We start from the raw sequence: 20729 nt of genomic DNA, 5'->3' as shown, positions 1-20729 counted from the left end.
TTAAGAACCAGAGAGTAAATGTTTCTACTTTATTAGGTGGTACACTGGTGTTTGTTAGAGAAGAGTGTGTTGTAAGTCTTAGCGTTTTTTAAATAAGGAGCAATATGAAATTCCAGGAAAAGGCAACGCAGTTATTATAACCATTTAAAATATATTACCTAAGGAAAAGTTAAAGTGAATAAATCTGAAAGAGAAGCTTAAGCACAGTTACAAAGCTCATCAGTTACAGAAATATGTCTATTAAACATAATGTGTTCCATTATTAGAAATACTGATAACAGAGTCAGGAAGGAAGGTAACATAAAATATTTTAGGAAACAAAATATGCATCTGGAAGTGAACTAAGGGGGAAGACTGAAGTGATCAGTGTGAAGGAAAGAGGTCGGGGCACTTTCTGACCAGCTGCAGGCTATCAAGGAAGATTTGAACTGATAACCTCAGGTGATGGTAGAGGTCACTGCTCTGTAGTGAATAAAACTTCTTCCACAGTCTAGAATGATTTTCAAAATGGGGAATCATTTTCCTTATACTTGTTTGATAAAAGAAATGGCTACTTCCTGTTCTTCAACACCTGAAGGAACTACAAGCTGGGCTTTTTTCTCTTCACTGCTACATTTTATAATTCTCAAGGACCTGTATCATTTGCTGGGCTACTCTGTCATTTGAGATTGCACTGTTCCCTTATTTCTGGAGCGTGTTTGTGTGCGTCCTTTACTTGGGAACCCCACGGGGGACCTTCAGGCTGTGAGAAACACGGCCTCGTCGGAATCGCGGTCCTTGCCGCTGTCCTCACCCGGCACACACTCCCCCCCGCTGGGGGAGCGGCAGCTCAGATCTTCTACCCCGGACTCTTGATCACTGTTGGCTGACAGATCTGGGTCTGAGCTTTTCAAATTGTCCTGGGTTAGAATCAAAGCAGAATCTTCATCGCCCTGTGAAGGGCTCCTGGATGGAAATGATTTCATATTCCCGCTGTAATCCTGGGGAGTGTTGGCTGTGCTGTTGTCTGAGGTAGAAAACCCTGAGTGTTTGCTGGGTTCATTTTGCTTACTCTTCACTTGAGTGCGATTTAACTGGACTTTCTGAATTCTTTCCAGCCTCTAAAAAAGAAACAACAATTTCAGGGAACGATCATAAATCATGTATCTTTTTTGTATATGCATGCCTAAAGGGATTCGTTACCTTCCAGCTGGGTATAATGTTAAGAACATGGGATTTAGACGGACTTGGGTTGAAAACTAGACTTCATGACTTTGGACAGAATAATTAGATTCTGTGAGGCTTGCTTTCCTCATCTCTAATGTAAGGACGGCACTGCCTTAGCACAGGTTTTCTATAAAATGCAGAAAACGTAGCATGGGTAGAGTACCTGGCATCCTTCTTTCTGTACCTGTCTGGTTTTACATAATGATTTTCACCCTGTGAACTCAAAATATATATTTTTTTAAATTAGGAGTGAGGTGTTCATTATCTAATTTTTTAAATTAAGATATAAGTAGCTCACCCTCTTAAAGTGTACAATTCAGTGGTTTTTAGTATATTCACAAGGGTACACAACCATTCACTACCATCTAGTTCCCTAATATTTTCATCATCCCCGAAGCAAACCAAGGAAGCGAGCCAAGCCAGATGTCTGCAACGTATTACGTGCCTAGGTAAGTGCTCACCTCGTGGGGGCTGTGTTTCTTGTTACCCACCGGCTAAACATGTGAAATGGCTCTGTTGCTACATTTCACACATCCCGAGTCATGAGAGGCTTTCGCAGAGCAGTGATCGTCACAAAATAAGGTTAACAAGAGCGAGTGTGTCTTACTTCTTCTAGGGCCTCGAGTTCTTCCTCCAGCTGCTGGGTTTCCTCCTTCACAGCCATAAGGTAATCCGTGACCGACTGTCGGGGCTGCAGCCCCTTTTCAAAGCGGTTATACATTCCACTCCAAAACCTAGAGAGGACAGCAGCACTTCGTGAAACACCAGGTCACAATCTGTACATCCACATCCTCAGGTCTTCTAAGGAATCTTTCAAACCACAGTCCCACCGTCCTGATAATAACCAAATGCAAAGCACAGGCTCAGAAAAGCCACTTACTTAAGGCGATAATTTCATGTTGATTTCATTTTCTCGAATCAGTAGACTTCTTTTGGGGAGAATAAATTCATGAAGAGTCTACTTGTATAGATGGTACTGAATTAGTAGGCACATAACATATTTTTCTAAAATAGACTAAAGGTAGTACGTGTTACCGTTTTCTTTCTTTTTTCGGCTTAAGAAAAGGGCCGTTAGTTTGCAAGTCAACTTGAAAAATGAGTGTTTGTATTAACATGCAGAATCTTTCAGCCACAAAGGGAGTCTTTTAACTTTGTATCACAACCACCAAAAATTTACACTTGCAATAAATCCTCCCTTTTTTATCCTACACAGTAAAGCATACTGGAATGCAAATGAGAATACAGGTGCACTTTGCTTTACTGTGGTTTGTGGAGATGGTGTTTTTTACAAATTGGAGGTTTGTGGCAACCTTGTGTCAAGCAAGTCTATCAGCACAATTTCTCTAACAGCATTTGCTCATTGTGTGTCTCTGTGTCACATCTGGGTAATTCTCAGAATATTTCAAGACTTTTCATTATTATTTTGTTTGCTATGGTGATCAGTGATCTTTGATGTTACTACTACTACTCACTGAAGGCTCAGATGATGGTTAGCATTTTTTAGCAATAAAGTGTTTTTAAATTAAGGTATATAACATGGTTACATTGTTTTTTAGATGTAATGCTGTTGCACACTTAATAGACTACAGTATAGTGTAAACATAACTTTTATATGCACTGGGAAACTAAAAAATTGATGTGACTCGTTATTGCGATAGTCACTCTCTCGCAGTGGTCGGGAACCAAAGCCACAGTATTTCTGAAGGTAAGCTGTGTCATGATCACAATCTAAACCTGTGATTCCACATTTAACTTCTAAGGTCCTCCCTCCCTCCCTTCCTCCTTCACTTTTAAATAGACTGGAACTTACATTTTTAGGATATCATTACTACAAAACATTGACTTCTAAAGAGAATTCCACATTTAGGGGGAAAAAGAGAGGGAGAGGAGACACTGGCAAAAATGCCAGATGAGATATTTAAGCATCTTCCTTCAGTGTGTTTGCATTCAAAAAAGCTTTGAAGCTCATACACTTCAACTTCCAAATGGTAAACAGTGCCAGAATCTAAGTTCATAACCATAATTGTTAAGGTCCTAGAGGTTTACATACTTGTACATGAAGTTGCATGGCGGCGTGGGGAGACGGAGGGTTCCCTGGGTCTGACTGGAATCATCTCTAAATAGAGGGTTCAGGTAGTCCCCCCGATTCTTCCACAGGTGAGCCCATAAAGAGTAGGTTCTTTCTTGAATTCTGTTATAAAGAAAATAAGCCTGAATACAGCTTATCTTCATTCTTACAAACAGCAGGCATGTAATAGTAAAGCTGGAAAGGGATCAAAAACTGTTATCTGAACATCAGGTGTCCCTGTTCCCTAGCAGGGACATTTGCAATCTGTGTCTTCATGGTACAGCAGGAGAGCTCTGTAACAGTCTCGATTCCGCTGTTCTCCATACTGGCCTCAGCAAGATGCTTAATCCCTCTGAGTGTAAAATAAAACCACAAGAATTTTTCCCCAAATAGTCATTGGATTTTTATAATTTGCCAGGTACTATTTAAATGCTTCACATATTTTCTCTCATATAATCCTCACTGAATTCCTATGACATTTGCCCCTTTTGCTAAACTAGCCCAACAAATCACAAAACTATCTAGGAAAACAGGTGAGCTTAAAGGATGTACTCTGCTACTTTTTTTTTTTTTTCTGCTACTTTTAAATCATTACGATTTATTGGAATTAAAGTTCCTTGGAGAAAACATAAACTAGTACCTACTGGAAAAAGTCCTTTTCTTTCCATTCAGGCACTGTAAAACTAGTAAGAGAGTCTATTTTATTTGAACTGATCATTTCCAAAATTAAATCCGATACTATAATATACCACACTTAAAATCATTTTATTTTATAAAAATTTCAAAAATGTTCTTTCCTTTGCAGTTCTTAAGTCACTTTGTGTTAAGTTTTTGACTTTATAAGAAGTCCACATTTCATCTACTTTTTCCCTCTCAATAAAAGCAATCCAGTTTTAATCTGAATAACAGAGTGACCTGAGTTTCTAATTTACTTTCCCAGTTATACAGTAGTCCACCTTTATCCATGGGATATATGTTCCAAGACCCCCAGTGGATGCCTGAAACTGTGGACAGTACTGAACCCTGTGTATTCCTATACGTACATACCTATGATAAAGTTTCATTTATAAATTAGGCATAGTAAGAATATCCAAAATGCCAGCATCACTACTCTTGAACTTTGGGGCCATTATTAAGTAAAATAGGGGTTACTTGGGAACGCAAGCATTGTGTTAACCTCGACAGTCAATCAGATAACCAAGACAGCTACTAAGTAAGTAACAGGTGGTCCTGGGCAGGATGGAGAGGGGCAGCACAAGATTTCATTGTGCTACTCAGAATGGCCCACCATTTAAAACTTATGAATCGTTTTCCTTCTGGAATTTTCCATTTAATATTTTCGGACCACAGTTGACCTTGCATAACTGAAATTATGGAAATTGAAACCATGGATAAGGGGTGCTACTGTACTTGCAATTCTTATGACAGTATATCCGCCAAAGATGTCTTAACTCTTTCCTTTTATAAATGCAAAAATCGCTTTCTCTGACTCCAAGAAGCTTCCTTTCCATTATCAGTACGTGAAGTCTACCTACCTGTCTGTGGACGTTAGGCAGGAACTGGGCAAAATGGACTTGTACCTATCTTTGTCAGCTGATGGTATTAAACTGTTAAAGTGATGTCAGGAAAAAGAAAATAACTTTACTCTGTCAGTATAGATGTGTGGCTAAAACAGTCTTCAAAACTGTGAAAGGCCATCTGAAATTCTCAGTCACAAACTCTTTCGATAAAAATTAAACGCTGAAACACTTACTTGAGTTCCTGTCTCTCCTTCTGGCTGTTACATAGGAAGTTTCCAAACTGGCAGGAATAGATGTGGTGTTGAATATGAATCAAAAACCTCTCATTAAACTCAAAGGCACAGGGGAATTGTTCCATTAACTGCCAGACGCACTCAATGAACTGGTCAATAACTGGAGAGATTTCTCTGGGATCACCGTCTAGGTTGCCATATCTGTCAAACAAAGTGTGAGAGAGATGACGGCAAGGTTTTTTGGGGTTTCTTTTTTTGTTTGTTTTTTAAACTCGAAAGCTATAAATGCAAAAACAATCATAGAAGCAACCCTAGTTCCTAAACAGATCTTACCTTATAAACCTGGAATGCAGAAGAAGTGGAAAAACATAACTTTTTAAATTCTAATGTCAAGAGAAACTTTTGTAGTGAAGGTCTGGGCAGAGAAGGGATATGTTGACGTTATAATTACAAAAGAAAAGTGTTAGTGCTAGAGATAGAATTCAAGGAGTCTTTCCATGGAGAGAGCAACCTTTCATTCAAACGTGCTAAGTACATCAGAACTTCTGAAATAAATCTTCCACTTTAATTAGTGACCAGGGGGAGAATGGGAAGAAATGCCTAAGCAACTTCAGAGTTTTTCATTTTTGCATGGTTTTGTTGGGAAGAAAAGAGGAAGAGAGACAGCTTTAAAAAACTGGCTCCCCAAGTTGCTAGGGGTATTTCCATTTCTAGACCAGTGTTAAAATTTGTCAGTAATTTATTTCCATGTGACCACAGATTCCCATATACCTTTATATCTCTCGTATCATTGTTCTCAAGAGTACATCAGGAATCTCCTCCCTCATGTTTGTATTGCTTTTTAAACGAACACTGCCTCATCCTTTACACTATTATGTGAATTTTAGAAAGAATCCAAAAGGGTGATTTGGGTGCCATCAAATACAGAATAACAATATAGAACCTCACCTTCTCAGACATGGATAATCAACTTGAGGAATAGGAATGAGCAAGGATCGGTTTAGTAGTTTTTTCCAGGGTGGAAACATTAGAAACTGCCTGGAAACCTCTCAAAAGGTTTAGTCCCACTCACCTTTGGTCGCTTTAAAAAGGGGTTGCCCAATATGTTCTTTCCTCACAGGACACATATTTATTAGCCATTTCTATATTCTTTCTGCCACAGATCCTCTACCTCAGAGATCCTAAGTGCCTAGCAGACAGTCGGTGGAACCCCCAAAACTGAAAATAACAATTGATCTTAAGGTTACTTAATTGTTTGGGGGCTTTAATTTTCTCATTTGTAAAATCGAATCACTGTGCTTTCCGGGAAAGATAATTAATTATAAAAACAGAATTCCAGAAAACCACATAATAAATGCTCAACTAATGCTAAATGCAAAAACTTACAAAAATAAATATGGGCAGCTCCATAAATTCAGAATTTAATTTAGGAAAACATTCAATCAAAAATGTATATCAAAATCTCTAAATTATTATCAGCACGCTGCCTAAATTTAAATTTTACCTCTAAAAGACGAGACCATACCAGCTACAACACGTAACATTCAGGGATTAGAGACACCAGAACACCAGTCAGACGTTACCATCCACACTAATCAAATGAGGCCAGTAGCTTCTGTTTATTGAAAGCCCAGTAGATGGGCCAGTAGGCAAGGAGCTGGGCTATTCACATATACGGTTTTAAAAGCCTTGCTATAACCCCGTGGATTAGGGAGGGTCTCCCCTTTAAACAGATGGGAGGCGAATGCTCAGAGAGGACAGATGCCCAAGGCCACACAGTAAATGCCACAGCCTGGATTTGAGGCTGGATCTGTTGGGCTCAAAGCCTGGGCCGCTGTCCTACATTAGCTCTCCAGAGACGCTTGGGACACAAATGCCGCAGGATAAGCCCAATTTAACTCCCTTGTGGAAGATCAAAGAGAAACTTCCACAGGCATTTCACAACGTGCAGCTTAAAATGAATGTTTGCACTTCAAAAATGGAATAATTTAGTAAATCAAATGTGTGTGGCAGGAAGGGAGAGTCCATCCTTTCTAGGTCGATTAATGAACAAGCTTCTGTCTCTTCTGGAAGAACTTAACGTTAGTTAGTTCTGCTCAGTCAATACCAACCGTTCTCGAGTTAGAACTTCTTTATCTGTGATACAACATATTCAACAAAATTTTAACTTCCTGATAAGATACACAAGGAAACTCTGAAAACAAGGCTATTTTCCCCCACTCAATTGAGAACTTCAGAAACAGATTATTTTTTTTATCCTAAACATTCACTACAACAGATTTTAAAATATTTCTTACCTGTGATTAAACTTATGACCAAAGGAAATCCAGTCCTTTTCAATTAATACCTACACAAGATAGAATATAAATATCATGGAGAGAAGCAAATGAAGGAAAATAAGAGACCAGCACCAATAATTCTGAAGGATTCTGAATTCAAAGGTTCTTGGAGCAGAAGTCACTCTCCTCCGTAACCTGCAAATGAACGAGCACTCACTATCCACCCCTATAGAGATGCATGTCAGAAGGCAAAGTTGAAAGCCTTCCATAGGAAAAATAAACAGGAGTGGACACATGAAAATGTAATGCCACTACCCACAGAGTGCTTTCAATGCACACTGTTCATACTGCTTCATGTATGATCTCGTTTCATTGTGGGGTAGGTATTATCACTCTCATTTTAGAGAGGGGGAAACTGAAAGAGAGGTTAAATACTCACCGAAGATCATGCTACTGAGAAGTAGTTGATGCCACCTTGTAACCGAGTTCCAGAAGCCACCACAGCCCATCTAGCCCATCTCTCAACCGACAGGCAATGCTGCTTGTCAATATAATAGCAAATACTAACCGTTTTACAAGAAACAATTAGGGATGCTTTCCAGCGATCTTTAGTATACTTTAGAAGAATTCTAGAATGATGAGGGTCTGGAACATATGAGAAGTTTCAGCCCTGCTTTGGAGTTAGGGGTAACATGAGTTTTTATACTCTCAAGTTGTCTGGATTTAAAAAAAAAAAACAAAAACTTTTTAATCAAATACTATAGGATAGTACCATCAATATCACCAATGCTCTAAAACAGCCAGAGCTTTTCCCTTAAAAAAAGTAAGGACTGGTTGAAGTTTGGCCTTGACAACTCCTAAGTTTAATGGGGAGGAATCAAATAGAGCCAATGGTGGTGAAGGAGAGAGGCCCCCGGTGGTGTGCAACTCAGCCTCCCCACTCTCCAGACATAAACGAAGGACTCCAGCCCCTAACCTCAGTCCAGGGGAGGGGTCTGAAGCAGGAATGTCACTCTGAAGTCTCGGCGCTGTCACAGGTGATAGGAAGTTCTCTGACACATTCAACACAAAAGGAAAGAAAAAGCCCAAGAGTGGACACCTGCCACTTCTCTCTTGTCCCCAGAGTGTCAGCTGATAATACTCGATAAAGGAGACCTAGCAATAGAGCTACCCCATCAGGCTTCCTGGCTCAGCATCTACCCCAAGCATGGATTCAGGATCCTCTGAAGCACTTTCTACCAAATCATGGTTCAAGAGGCAGGAACCAGGTAATCTCCCAGCCGCTAGGAAGTCCCTGCAGTCATTTTAAGATTCTGGTTCTGGCTTAGCCAAAGCTTCACCCTTCCAGGCAACTAACACAAATATTCTGCAGTTGGAAGCAACATGTCAAGTTTTGATGCACATCTGAGAGGTGCAAAATCTAGGAGAGGATGTACCCATAACTTCAAAGAATGCAAAAACACTGTAAAGTTTTCAATATTCTCATCCAGAGTTGTGAAGGACAATTTAAAATATAAAAGCAGTACGTGAAAACACTTTTTCCTATAGAAAGGTTTTTCTCCAAATATTTTTTCTGGAGAGTGTTTTCTGTTTTATAGTCATGTTACCTCAAACTTGAAAATATATATCAAACTTGAAATATATTTATACAAATGATGTATAAAACTATTTTACAAACTGCTAAATAGATATTTTATATTTGCCCCCAAATTCACCTTTAATAGCATTGATTTGAATTGGTTCCAAAAATCTCAGAAATTCACCTTCTTATTCCAAGCCTATTTCACCTTTTCCCCTTTAATTAATCATGCTGATCTACCAAGAGAAAAATAATGTTGACGAGGAGGGGAAAAAGTTGCCAACAGTTGTCAGAAGAGAGGTCCATTCTGTCCAGGCGCTGCGTGCGTGGGACAGTGGCCAAGCGGCCACACTCACCATGAAGCCCTTCAGAGTCCGGTAGTGAGGGTCCAGCAGGAGGCTGGCCACCGAGCACACCTGAGCAGTCCTGTCCCAGCCATCGGAACAATGAACAAGCACACTTGCCCCTTCCTCTGAAACTGCCTGAAAAACAGGATGGGCAAAGGATGGCTATCAACAGGAAAAATCATCAGAATTAGCTTTGGTTTTGTACTCACAGAAAGAATCAAAAAAAGATTTACAGGCAGAAAATCAATACCAAAACCTGTTCCTTCATTTATTGAGTGTTCACGCCCCCGTGTAGTTAGGGCGGAGCCAAGGAGAGGTTTGGTGCCGGTAACTGAAGCGTCACTTCCCTTCCCTTATATCCAGAAGCCACGAGCCCGGCTTCTGTACCATATACAAGCAGGCTTCCTGTGTGAACGTCTCCTAGCCCACCTTCAACCCTCTCTTCCTCCCCGCCGGGTTTCCACCTTAAGCCTTTCCAAATGAAATTCTGGAGCTGCTGCTGGCTGCAATCATTTTCAAAAAGAAAAAGACAAAAATTATAAATTGTAAAACTATGAAATTAGAGATAAAAGGATAAGAGCCAAGTAAAAGTGCCCAGCACTGAATAAATATTTGTTAAATGAATTATCTAATAAAGGGGAGCATACCATGTCATCAGAAAAGATATGGTTGTCTTTAGGTATAAATCTGAGGGGAATTTATTTTTAAAAAAAAAACGCACTGAACAACAAAATAAGACAATGCATTCAAAAGCAGTTGCAGCAAAATCTTCCTCTGGCAGAACAGAATCTACCTGCCAGGTTCAGGAACATGACTTGCTTCTGCCGTCACTGAAAAGGGGGAGCTGTTTGCTAAGGTGGAAGCTTCAGGCCTCGGTCACTCAAGTGACTCACATTGGGATGTACCCTCCTATAGAAAATTATTCCCTCCACCCAGGACCAAGCCTAGTTGAAGAGAGACCATTCTGAAAGTATTTTACCACTTGATCGCCTTGATGATATATTATCAACTGAACACCATCCTCTCTTTCACAAAATCCCATCTTCAGAGGGCAAACTTCATGGAGGTCTGCAAAGCCAGCTTTGGTATCACCCAGTTTAGTACAGAGGAGCTCATGCGAGGGAACAAGATCTCCATTCCGAAGTCAGAGTACACTGGCCGCTCTGCCCCATAATTTATGTTCTCTGCATTCGCATACCTTTGCAATGAAGATTCCTGCATCCATGATGGCCTTAATATGCCTCAACCAGCCAGAGTTCTCCAGTCCCCAAAGAAAATCACTCATGGAGGGAGATTTAAGTTCACACACTGCAAGATAAATTGTGTTACAGAAAAAAAATACAGAAAATCTCTCATTTTACATGTGATCATATTTGCAGGCAGTTTGTTAATGATTCCTTCACTGTAGTATTTTCTGGAAGACTTGAGTCAAGATAAATGCCCAAGCTTACTCATTCTACTGAACAGTTCCAAGTAAGGCTTTTCTGTCTTCTTTGGTCACAGGGGACACATCTGTTCAGGAGTATTATATTGGTAAAGTTTAAACCCTAATAAATGAAAATCATTGAATGTTACCATAGTAAAAATAAGAGAAGATTTATTTATTCTTCCAGCAAAGATATTCAAAATGTGCCACCAAGAAGCACTTGAGTAAGAATGCCCTGGAGGAAAAGACTCCTATAACGAACTCCAGCACTTTCCCAACTAGAACTCCATCATCCAAGCACTTCAGTTGCGGACTGCAGTAAAAATACAAAACAGAACTGTCCTAGAAGTCTTAAATGGAAATGATCGAACTCCTCCTACCAACAACCCTACCCAAAGGGAGTAAAGCGTGTAAACTTAAATATGAGACCCTGCACTTCTGAATGCTTCTAGAGCATCAGGTTAGGGGTTTTCCCTTTGGTTGAAAATGAAGATAATCCAGGATTCCAATGATACCTATATTTTACAAAACTAAGGCAGGTGTGTAAACACTTCTATAATATTATCACAAACAATTTCATCTCAAGAGCTTATCTTTTAGTTAACATGAAGCATGAAAAAACTTTAGGGCTCAGCGTTCTGACTACATATCACAAATATGACATTCCAAAGTTCATGGGGTTCATACCTATAAAAGCCCTTTTGAGGAATCTTATAAATTAATGAAAATTAAATAATGTTCCATAGATTTTGTTTGTTTAAAGTGTATTTCTTTGGGCCTTGATTTCTTCATGTTTAAAACAGGGAAGGTGTACTAAATTATATCTAAATGCCCTTCCAACTCTAAACTCCCAGATTCAACTTTAAGTCTATGAAAGCATCGCACATTTGCAATACATAAAAACAGTTAACAATGCTTAATTTATCAGATGCCCTTCCCTCAAATATGCCAGATAGCAGAGGGTTCACTCGTATTTCCCACAACGTAAGAGCCACACAAAAAAAGCACAAGTAGTTAAATTCTGAGTCACAGACGGTAGCAGTGAGGAAGAAAATAACACCGAGATTCCCAGCTTTTAAGGCCCTTCTTCAGAAAAAAACCGTATTATGAATACGTTCAGGCAAGAGTCCAAACTCCTCCTTCCAAAAGCTTGCCCTGAGCTGGAAGCCCAGCTGGAGAAGTGAGCTCTCCAGCATCGCCCTGGTTCAGGACACTGTCCCTTTGAGGTCGCACTGCTGCCAGCTCCCCACCAGCAGCGATTTAGATTGTTCCAGGAAGATTAACCTGATTTGCAGTCTTCAAAGGTTTTTGCACGTGTGCCCCGCCTCTGATTTTTAAAACGGTGTACCCTCTCAGGCACCCTGGAATAACGCACCATAATAAGACTGAAGGTGTGTTCGCCGTCTGTAAGGTGGCAAAAGGGCAGTTCGTCAGGGGAGGAGGGAAAGGACGGATGGTTCACACCTGGACGGAAGAGCATCTCTAAGGCAGGCGAGGCAGTTTTCGGAAGGAGCACGTGCGGAAGTCAGTGCCATAAAGCAATCCAGCCAGGGCGCCCCTGGGAAAATCTTCCCGTGACCTCGGGGTGTACGTACTCAAGTGTGGAGACAGACGCTGAATCTGCTGCAACTGGAAAACGCCAGCCCCGGGGAGAAACGGGGCCGGGCGTGGCTCTGTCCTCGGGCACGCGGACGGGGCCGGGCTGGCCGCAGCGCCGCCCAGGCCCTCCGTGCAGCGCGCATGACGCAATCCCCGCACCCTCCGTGCTGCGGCCTCTCCGGCGGGCGCCCGCTGTTTGGTCTTTTCTGTCCAACCCCGGCCGTGACCCAGACCGTTCAACTTAATCCTAAAATACACACATTCCACCACGTAGAGTCTCTGGACCCACTGAGTCCTTTAAATCTTCTGCAGATAACACTGACTTGCAAACGGTTTTTTGTTTTTTGTGGGTTTTGTTTTTTTTTTTTTCCACTGAACTAGCCCAAATTTCCGGTGGTCACGATCGGCTTCAGGGCTAGCTGGCATCCTCCTTCATTTCAAAAAGTCCAGGGAGCTAGAGGGATATCTTGGCATCCAAGCTCTGAAGCTCAGTCCAAGAACAAATGATCCCTTTTGCCTTCTCTTCCCACCAGGTGTGGAAATGACAGCAAGTTTAAAAATAAAGACGCCAGGCTGTCCAGCTAACCGGGAGGTGGCCTGTGCCAGTGGCAAGAGGGGACCGGCCAGCTCACAGAGCAAGGCCCTAAAAGGTGCTGTGGAGAGGATGCCCAGGCCACCCTCGTCACTGGCTCACGGCCCAGGGGACCAGCTGCCGCATCTCTCCCAGGTCAGCTCCTTTCCTTCCACGCGGAGGATGGCTCCTTGTTTAACACATCTGCTTTCGGGAACATTAAAACTGGGTACATTCAATAAAATAGCCTCCCGAGGTTTCACGCAAGGGAGCGGCTGAGAGAGTGTTTCCCCTCACATGCTGAGCGGCGATGGTTAAGAGCCATCAGCCCACAGGTGATTAATACACCTGGACAGATGGGGGTACACTTGAGACTCCAAGAATTAGCGCCTGGATTTTTAAATATAAAACTGATGGGCTTGTTTGGATAAACTCAGGATAAGACAGAAATACTGATCGGTTCACCCCTGTTGCCAAAGCTGAACCAATATTTACAAACCATTTTGCTGAACAAAGTTCATTCCAGCTGACCTCAGAGGCGTCAGCCACAGATCACAGAGAACCAGACTTATTGTACTAACCTGGAGTTTAGTGCCTGGGTCTAGTGACATTTGTTTTACATAACAGGGCAACTATATCCCACAAACACATAAAAACAACACTTAAAAAAAGATCGATAATTATGGCACCTTAGGAAATAGGAAATTTATTTGGAAGAAAATTAACCTTCCATGATCTTCCTTAGCTATTTCCTATACCAAGCTCATTTCTTCCTACACAGTGACTGGGTGGGGACCAGTGAGGGTGCAGAGTCTCCACCTGAACCCTGTGGGGTTGGTCTTCCTTGTGTCTAAGATCTAAAGTTGGAAGGTACATGGCCCTCCCTTACTTACCAGCCAGACACATACCTGAGCTCTCCTAATGTTTGATTTGTCTCCTTCCCATTTTGGAGTCAAAAACCCAAGCCCAAGGAAACAGCCTTCAAAGAACTAGCAAAATGATGGTAATCTCCCTCAACTGAACATCCCAGCAGGTGATACCATTCAAAGAGGACTTAATTATGGCCCGTACAACAGAAGTGTTTGGTAAAGCCTGCCCTGTCGTCTCCCTTTTTTACCTAGAGCCCACCCTGGTGACAGAATCAACTCTGCAGTGAAGTGTACTCGGCCTATTAATGTCAGTGGTGCTCTCCTCCCCACCCCTCCCAACTGACATGGACCCTCTTTATAGAGGCCTTTCCATTAATTGGAGAGATCTGTGTATTAGATTCTCTGTATGTTACTGGACACCAATAAGATTCCAGCTTTGCTTAGGATGCTATTTCCTGGAATCGCCACACAATTAACAATGCCAAGAAAGCCATTTTTGAATAGCGTTGTCCTCCTCTAAAGAATTCGATGCTAACAGAAAATGGCAAGTTGCGATCCAGCCTAAATTCTGTACACCTGTGCTAGCACCGCTTGCGCATGTATGTGTGTGTAAATGCATGTATACACACACACATTCCAGTAATACTAATTACCATTGACCTAAAGAAAATCAAGCAGCTGGTTCACAAAAGAATGCCCTATTAGCATTTATTAGCTTTGCATATGAATTTTGTGTCTAAAGACACAATTTGCCACAAATAAATTTTAAAATACATATGCCCATTTATGTTACATTTACCATATATAAGGCTTGGGATTTGGTCATTTTCTCTCAGTGAACAGGAACTCAACCAAAGACAGGGCTTAAGGACTGAGCAAGTCTAAATAGGAAACGTAAGGCAGATGAAAATAGAGAAGTCTAGTCTGCGAGAAGGAAGGGGTGCTGAGAGCCTGTGAAGTCGGGGTGGATGTAAGATATCAGTGGTAAATGCTGGAGAGAAGGCCGAAAACCATCTGAGATTAAGATGTTGGCAGCAAATAACAGAAGTGGTGAAATAAGCAGTACACGTAGCTGGGGACGTTAACTGGTGGAAAAGCATTCCACGCTCATCACACCGGCTGAGCAAAGCTGCAGGACCAATGCACCCATCGAACCTGAGGCCACATTGTCACTGGCAAGCAGACACTGAACTGCCCCATCCCACCTGCAGCCTTATGGAAAAACTGCTCGCCTTGTGGCTAATATGAGTCATGTCTACCTTTAGTTTTATGGGAGATACGTTCTTCTATAAGTGCTCTTTTTGTAAATGTCCTAGTTATCCAAAAGCTAGCTGTCATGATTAATAAAATGAAAACAATAATTCTGAAATTTTTTGATCTTTGAATTGTCCCAAGGAACATCAAGATACAGCGTAATTAGGATAAAAAATAGCCATTCTTCTCCCATTAAATCTTTGTTTTCTCTTGTCCTCTCCTTGGCTAAAATCACCCAGAGATGAAGTCTTTGGCTTTGACATCCAGTTAAAACATTCAACCATCTGATCTACCCAAGGACAGCCCTCAGGAAGATCACTTCTGAGAAAGCAACATCTTCTCTTCCCGCCACGATTTTCTGCCCTACATCAAAATCAGTAACGTCACTTTGTATTAATAAATGAAGCTTTTTTCTATGCAATGCCCAGCGTATAGAAAACTCTCAACAACTGTCTGATGTACAGATGATTGTCTGAAATAACTATGTAGCTCCTAGTGATTTCCTCTACATCCGTTATCTACCATACAACATATATTTACTCCCAATTTTCAGATTAGCAAGTGTGGCTTAAAGAGTTTACTAAGTCATCCATGGTTACTCGGCCAGCAAATAACTGAGCTGGAGTCCCGGCCACAACACGTACGCCCCAAAGCTCACGCTCTTTCCTCTCTGCCTCAGTGCTTAGAGCATTAGATCGCAGTCTAGGTCGGGCGACACCATCCAGCCACATTTTACATCCTCTTACAACACAGAGAGAGCCAGGTACACACCCTTGATGCATTTCTTTCTTCCAAGTGACCACGAATTGATAACTAGTGGAGCCTGACGAAGAGACCTGTTGCTCTAGCAGAACACTTATTAAAAAACCGTACCGCTGGGTGGAGCTATGCAGTTCACTTTAATGGGAAAGTAGGTTTTCTGTGCGGAAACCCATGCCACATTGCTAAATCTTGAGGGAGAGTGACCAGATTTTCAGCCAGGTCTTATTGGCTGTCTCGTCTAATAGGTTAGTAATCTCAGGCAATTAATAATGGGGAAAGTCAGAAGATCGAGAACTGAAAAAAGATCAACCTTTACAGCTTTTCATTAGCTCATAGCTGGTAGAACTTCATAGCATAAACTTGTAGGCCATGTTACAGGAAATACTTTGAAATGAAAAACTTAAATGTGACTATAAAGGGTTGACCTCTTCCATTTCTTCCAGGCTTACGTAGCCATCACCACATAAGGTAACGAGGTGAGGAAGAAAGCATCAAATAAAAAGGACACCGGGACTGAGAGTTACAACCTTACCTCTGATCAGAGAAAAATACTTCGTGGGAACCTCGCAGCCGGGTGTGTTAGGGACTGTCCCCTTCTAGACCCTGGTGCACCCGAGAACACCGGGCAGGGACGCCAGAGCAGGGAGTCGTCACACGAGCACAGCACCCACGGCCGTGGTGCCTCCCATGACACACTCGAAGTTCTCTGCTTTCACCTGTCGCTGCTACACCCAACAAAGGTTCTGAACAATCAGGCCTCACAACCTTCACACACAAGCACAGGTCACGTATCTCTGGGGCCACCTGACTTTACCACAAAACTTTCTCCATCATCACTGTCCCCAATTCTAGGGGAAACGATAAAAGTGGTTACCACTTGGGGCCTGCTAAAAAGATTCCAATCTTTTCAGTTGAATCTTACAAACAGCCCTTCACTACAGTATTGTCCAAACTGCTGAATGGGCACTGGGCCTTTGTTCCTGTGCTCTGGACCTGCTCCCATCTGATCTGCTGTCAGGCTGAGGTCTGTATCTCTGTCAGACAACTTGCTGAGAAAACATCCACCGGGCCCGGCATGGGGTTTATTAAATTATTTTCGATGAACTTGTGCTGAGTGGACACAGACCGTATCACAAGGCAAGCACTTCCATGCCTCTGAAATTGTGCTTACTCCACGTCTCTTGAAGAAAAAAATTAAGAAAAGCCACCCATAAGAAAGCAGGGGACCTATCAAATACCTGCCTAGCTGCCTGAATTAAAATACAGCCCATTAGCTTGTCCATTTTACGCAGGGCTTATTTTAAACTACAGTACTGCTTCCCAAGAAAAAGCATAATGCACCTTATACTGGAAAGCACTTTACAGTTTGCAAGGAATCTTTTTTAACAAATCTGTGAGTTAGACAGCAATGATATATTGCTTACATTGTTTTACAAATACAGGAAATGAGGTTTGTTCACGTTTACTCAGAGACTAAGGCAAGAACCCAAACCCAGATCTTCAGACACTTAGGCCAGGGCACTTTCTACCCAAGCCACCACCTAGAGAGACTGTAAAGCAAAGTGGTTAAGAGTATGGTGTCTGGGGCTTCCCTGGTGGCACAGTGGTTAAGAATCCTCCTGCCTATGCAGGGGACACAGGTTCGAGCCCCGGCCCGGGAAGATCCCACATGCCACAGAGCAACTACTGAGCCCACGTGCCACGACTACTGAAGCCCGTGCGCCTAGAGCCCGGGCTCCGCAACAAGAGAAGCCACAGCAATGAGCAGCCCCCGCTCGCCACAACTAGAGAAAGCCTGCGCGCAGCAACGAAGACCCAACGCAGCCAAAAAATAAGTATATTAAAAAAAATTAAGTGTCCAGTACATAATAATCACCCCATAAATGTTATATCATCATTACCATGTGGGTGGTTATCTGTGAGCCTGTCCAATAAAAGAACCACAAATCAACGAGGATCACGGTGAAATGATGGAAAGTACTAGGCTCAATTCTTGCTTTGTTATGTGATACCAACAAGGGTATGTCTTTAAAAACTTTTTAATTAAAAATGTAATACACCAGACTTTGTAACTGGAGAGAGGCGCTCCTACTGGTCTTGAAGAATAACCTGTCGTGTTGTGAAGAGCTGATGTGGAGGTCCAACATGGCAGAGAACTCTAGGACCTAAGGGTGACCGCCAGCTGACAGCGCTCAGGGCCCTCAGCTGAATGCAGCCAATAACCTGCATCAGCCTGGAAGCAGGTTCTGCCCCATCCAGGTTTCCAGATGAGGACACAGTCCAGCTAGCACCTTGACTGCAGCCTTGTAAGATCCTGGGCAGAGGGTTCCTGGCTTCCCATTGACACGTGAGAAATGCCCAGACTCGTGACCCTCAGAAACTGTGACCTGATTAGTGTGTATCCTTTGTGTTCCATGTAACATACCAACCATAGACAACTTTGTAAATAAAGAAGGAAAAAGGAAAAATTCACCCATCGTCCTCTCATTCTAATCCAATTATCATTCTGGAAATTCTTCATAAATATGGTTTACTGTATAGTGAATCAGAGTATGTGTACAATTTTACAACCTGAATTTCTCACTTACATTATACACGTTCTCCCATGTTAGTAATGTATTTTTCACATTTATCATTTTTAATGGATGCAAAATTTTCTATCGAAAGGTAGAGTGTTTAGTCAGTCTACTATTGTTGAACATTCCTGAGGCTTCCAAAATTCCATTATTATAAATAAAACACTACTATCAAAACAGGCATTATATGTCTTTCTTTTTTTAAACCATATTTTGGATTAGTCCCTAAGGGGAATTAATCTGGTAAAAATATGTATCTCAGAACAAAATATATTAGGTATCTCTTGCCAATTTCAATGATACTAGAAATATTTAAAGTACTAGTTTTACCACATTCTTTTCAGTATTGAATATTTTAATGTATTTAAATTTAAATATTTAAATAAATTCAATTTTATTTAAATTTAAAAAATTTTTAAGAGAAAAATGGTACTTTGAGGTTTTAACTACATTTCTTTAATTATCAGAGCAAGTTTAAATGTTTTTCTATGTTTATTTATTTCAACTTATTTTTCTTTAAAGAATTATCTTAGATTGAGTTGCCTAACTTCACTGAGACACCTTCTTCATCTATAAAGTGCAGATAATAGTACGTACAGCACACTATTGCTGTGAAATCAAATACAGGCAGACCTCATTTTACTGTACTTCACAGATATTGTGTTTTTTATAGGTTGAAGGTCTGTGGCAACCCTGCATCAAGCAAGTCTATCGGCACCATTCTCCCAACAGCATTTGCTCGCGTCATACCTCTGTATCACATTTTGGTAATTCTCGAAATATTTCAAACCCTCCACCAGTGAAAAGATTACAACTCTCTGAAAGCTCAGATGATGGTTACATCTTTTAAGCAATAAAATATTTTTAAATTAAGGTACATACATTGCTTTTTTAGATATAATGCTATTGCACACTGCATAGACTACAGGATAGGGTAAACGTAACTTTCACATGCCCTGGGAAACCAAAAAATCCGTGTGACTCACTTTATAGCGATATTCATTTTACTGAGGTGGTCTGGAACCGAACCTGCGATATCTTCAAGGTCTGCCCATTCGTGAATCATTTAAGTAAAAATACTGAGGAAGCCTGGCACGTAGCAGGTGCTCTGTTTTTAGTTAAATGCACAAATCAATGAATAAGGGGTCAGTTATACAGAACTACACTGTGGCCAACAATATTAATCTAAGATTCATGTAGAATCCAGGCACGCCGAAACTAGTGGTGGGGAGAAAGGTCAATTTTCTGGGCAACATACAAAAGGTGGAACATGTTGACTGAAAAACAGGAAGGTGTCACTGCCATCATGTCTTTCCCATAAACACCCGCCTACCTTGAAAACAGGTATTTATTTACGAAGCGGCGCGATAGTGCGGCTCAATTTCAAAGCCCGGATGTGAGGTAATTCCATGTGCCCCTCTCTCCCTCCCTCTCACTGATTTCCTCCCCCCAAATCAAGGATGCCCTAGGAGGTTTTTATTTCCACATCTGATAACAATTTCCTCAGCCACGGAAAGAGCCTATTCCAGGTTCTTCTACTGCCTGTTTCAACAACAACAAAAGAAAGAAAATATAGGGCATCCTTTTATTATTTGAGGGAAAAGCCATTATTTATATGATCAAGAGGAAAGGCTCTGTGGAAAGCACTTAATAAATCACACAATTGCTACATAACTGAAAGGCTTCATTATTATCTCACTGGGAGGTGCGAATGTCACAAAATAGTTTGGTTTAGAACTTAGAAACCAAAGTTAACATGCAATCAATCAGCTCCATAAAAGGACCTACATCGGATGTGAACTTGGTCCTAGATTTCAGTTTCTGATGAAATACCCTGCAGCTCTTGCTCACAGACAGGGCTATTTCGGGCCAGAACGCAAACGATTTTTCACTTCTGTTATTCAGAATCTATCCTGATAATATCAATATCCCTGATAAGAGAAATTTTGAAAAAAAATAATAATCATGAAGGAAATGCATTATTCCGCTTCCTACCAAGTGACCAGCAGTACAAACCTTCCGATCTCTTTGATGCCATGACAGCTGTTTGAAGGATAAAAGCCTCAAAAAGTGGGTCTGATTGCATCAGTTCATCAGCTGAGCTTCCACGAGCAGTTTATAATTTACTTGGTAAGAACAGATAGTCAAACATTGGTCAAGTCCCCTGAAAGGCATCCAGAAAGTTGTCCTTGCTTATTGCACTGACACAGAGCTGAAAAAGTGATGCAGAAGAACCATGATCCCTTATGAAACACGGGCTGCCCTCCCTCTGGAACTCGGTCAGTTCGCTGGTCCTTCAGAAATAGCGAGTCAGACCAAAGGTATGAGGGCAGGAGACATGGTTCCTAATAAGAAACCAAGTAAATGCTCATTTTAAAACAAAAGCCAAATCGCCATGTTACAAGCACTCCTGGGGGCCACCTTCTGCATAGAAGAAAAT

The 20729-nt window shown here is 41.4% G+C and overlaps 1 protein-coding gene across 3 annotated transcripts in view; it reads right to left on the bottom strand.

Annotated features, from left to right (window-relative positions):
• Positions 1-206: 206 nt before the first annotated feature.
• The window catches only part of MTMR7 (myotubularin related protein 7), a 94521-nt gene continuing 73998 nt past the window's right edge, over positions 207-20729 (bottom strand). For all 3 annotated transcript variants that reach the window (XM_068532108.1, XM_068532110.1, XM_068532109.1), the window contains 7 exons: positions 10431-10540; positions 9242-9367; positions 7325-7374; positions 5028-5228; positions 3257-3397; positions 1814-1940; positions 207-1100 (listed from right to left, as the gene is read on the bottom strand). In XM_068532108.1, the coding sequence (XP_068388209.1) occupies positions 738-1100; positions 1814-1940; positions 3257-3397; positions 5028-5228; positions 7325-7374; positions 9242-9367; positions 10431-10540 (1118 nt within the window). In that variant the 3' untranslated portion in view covers positions 207-737. The remainder of the gene's footprint in view (positions 1101-1813; positions 1941-3256; positions 3398-5027; positions 5229-7324; positions 7375-9241; positions 9368-10430; positions 10541-20729) is intronic.

The sequence above is a fragment of the Eschrichtius robustus genome, chromosome 21 (assembly GCF_028021215.1).
Source record: "Eschrichtius robustus isolate mEscRob2 chromosome 21, mEscRob2.pri, whole genome shotgun sequence".
Classification (NCBI taxonomy): Eukaryota; Metazoa; Chordata; class Mammalia; order Artiodactyla; family Eschrichtiidae; genus Eschrichtius; species Eschrichtius robustus.
The sequence above is the reverse complement of the archived record's forward strand: the minus strand, read 5'-3'. Positions and strand labels throughout refer to the sequence as shown.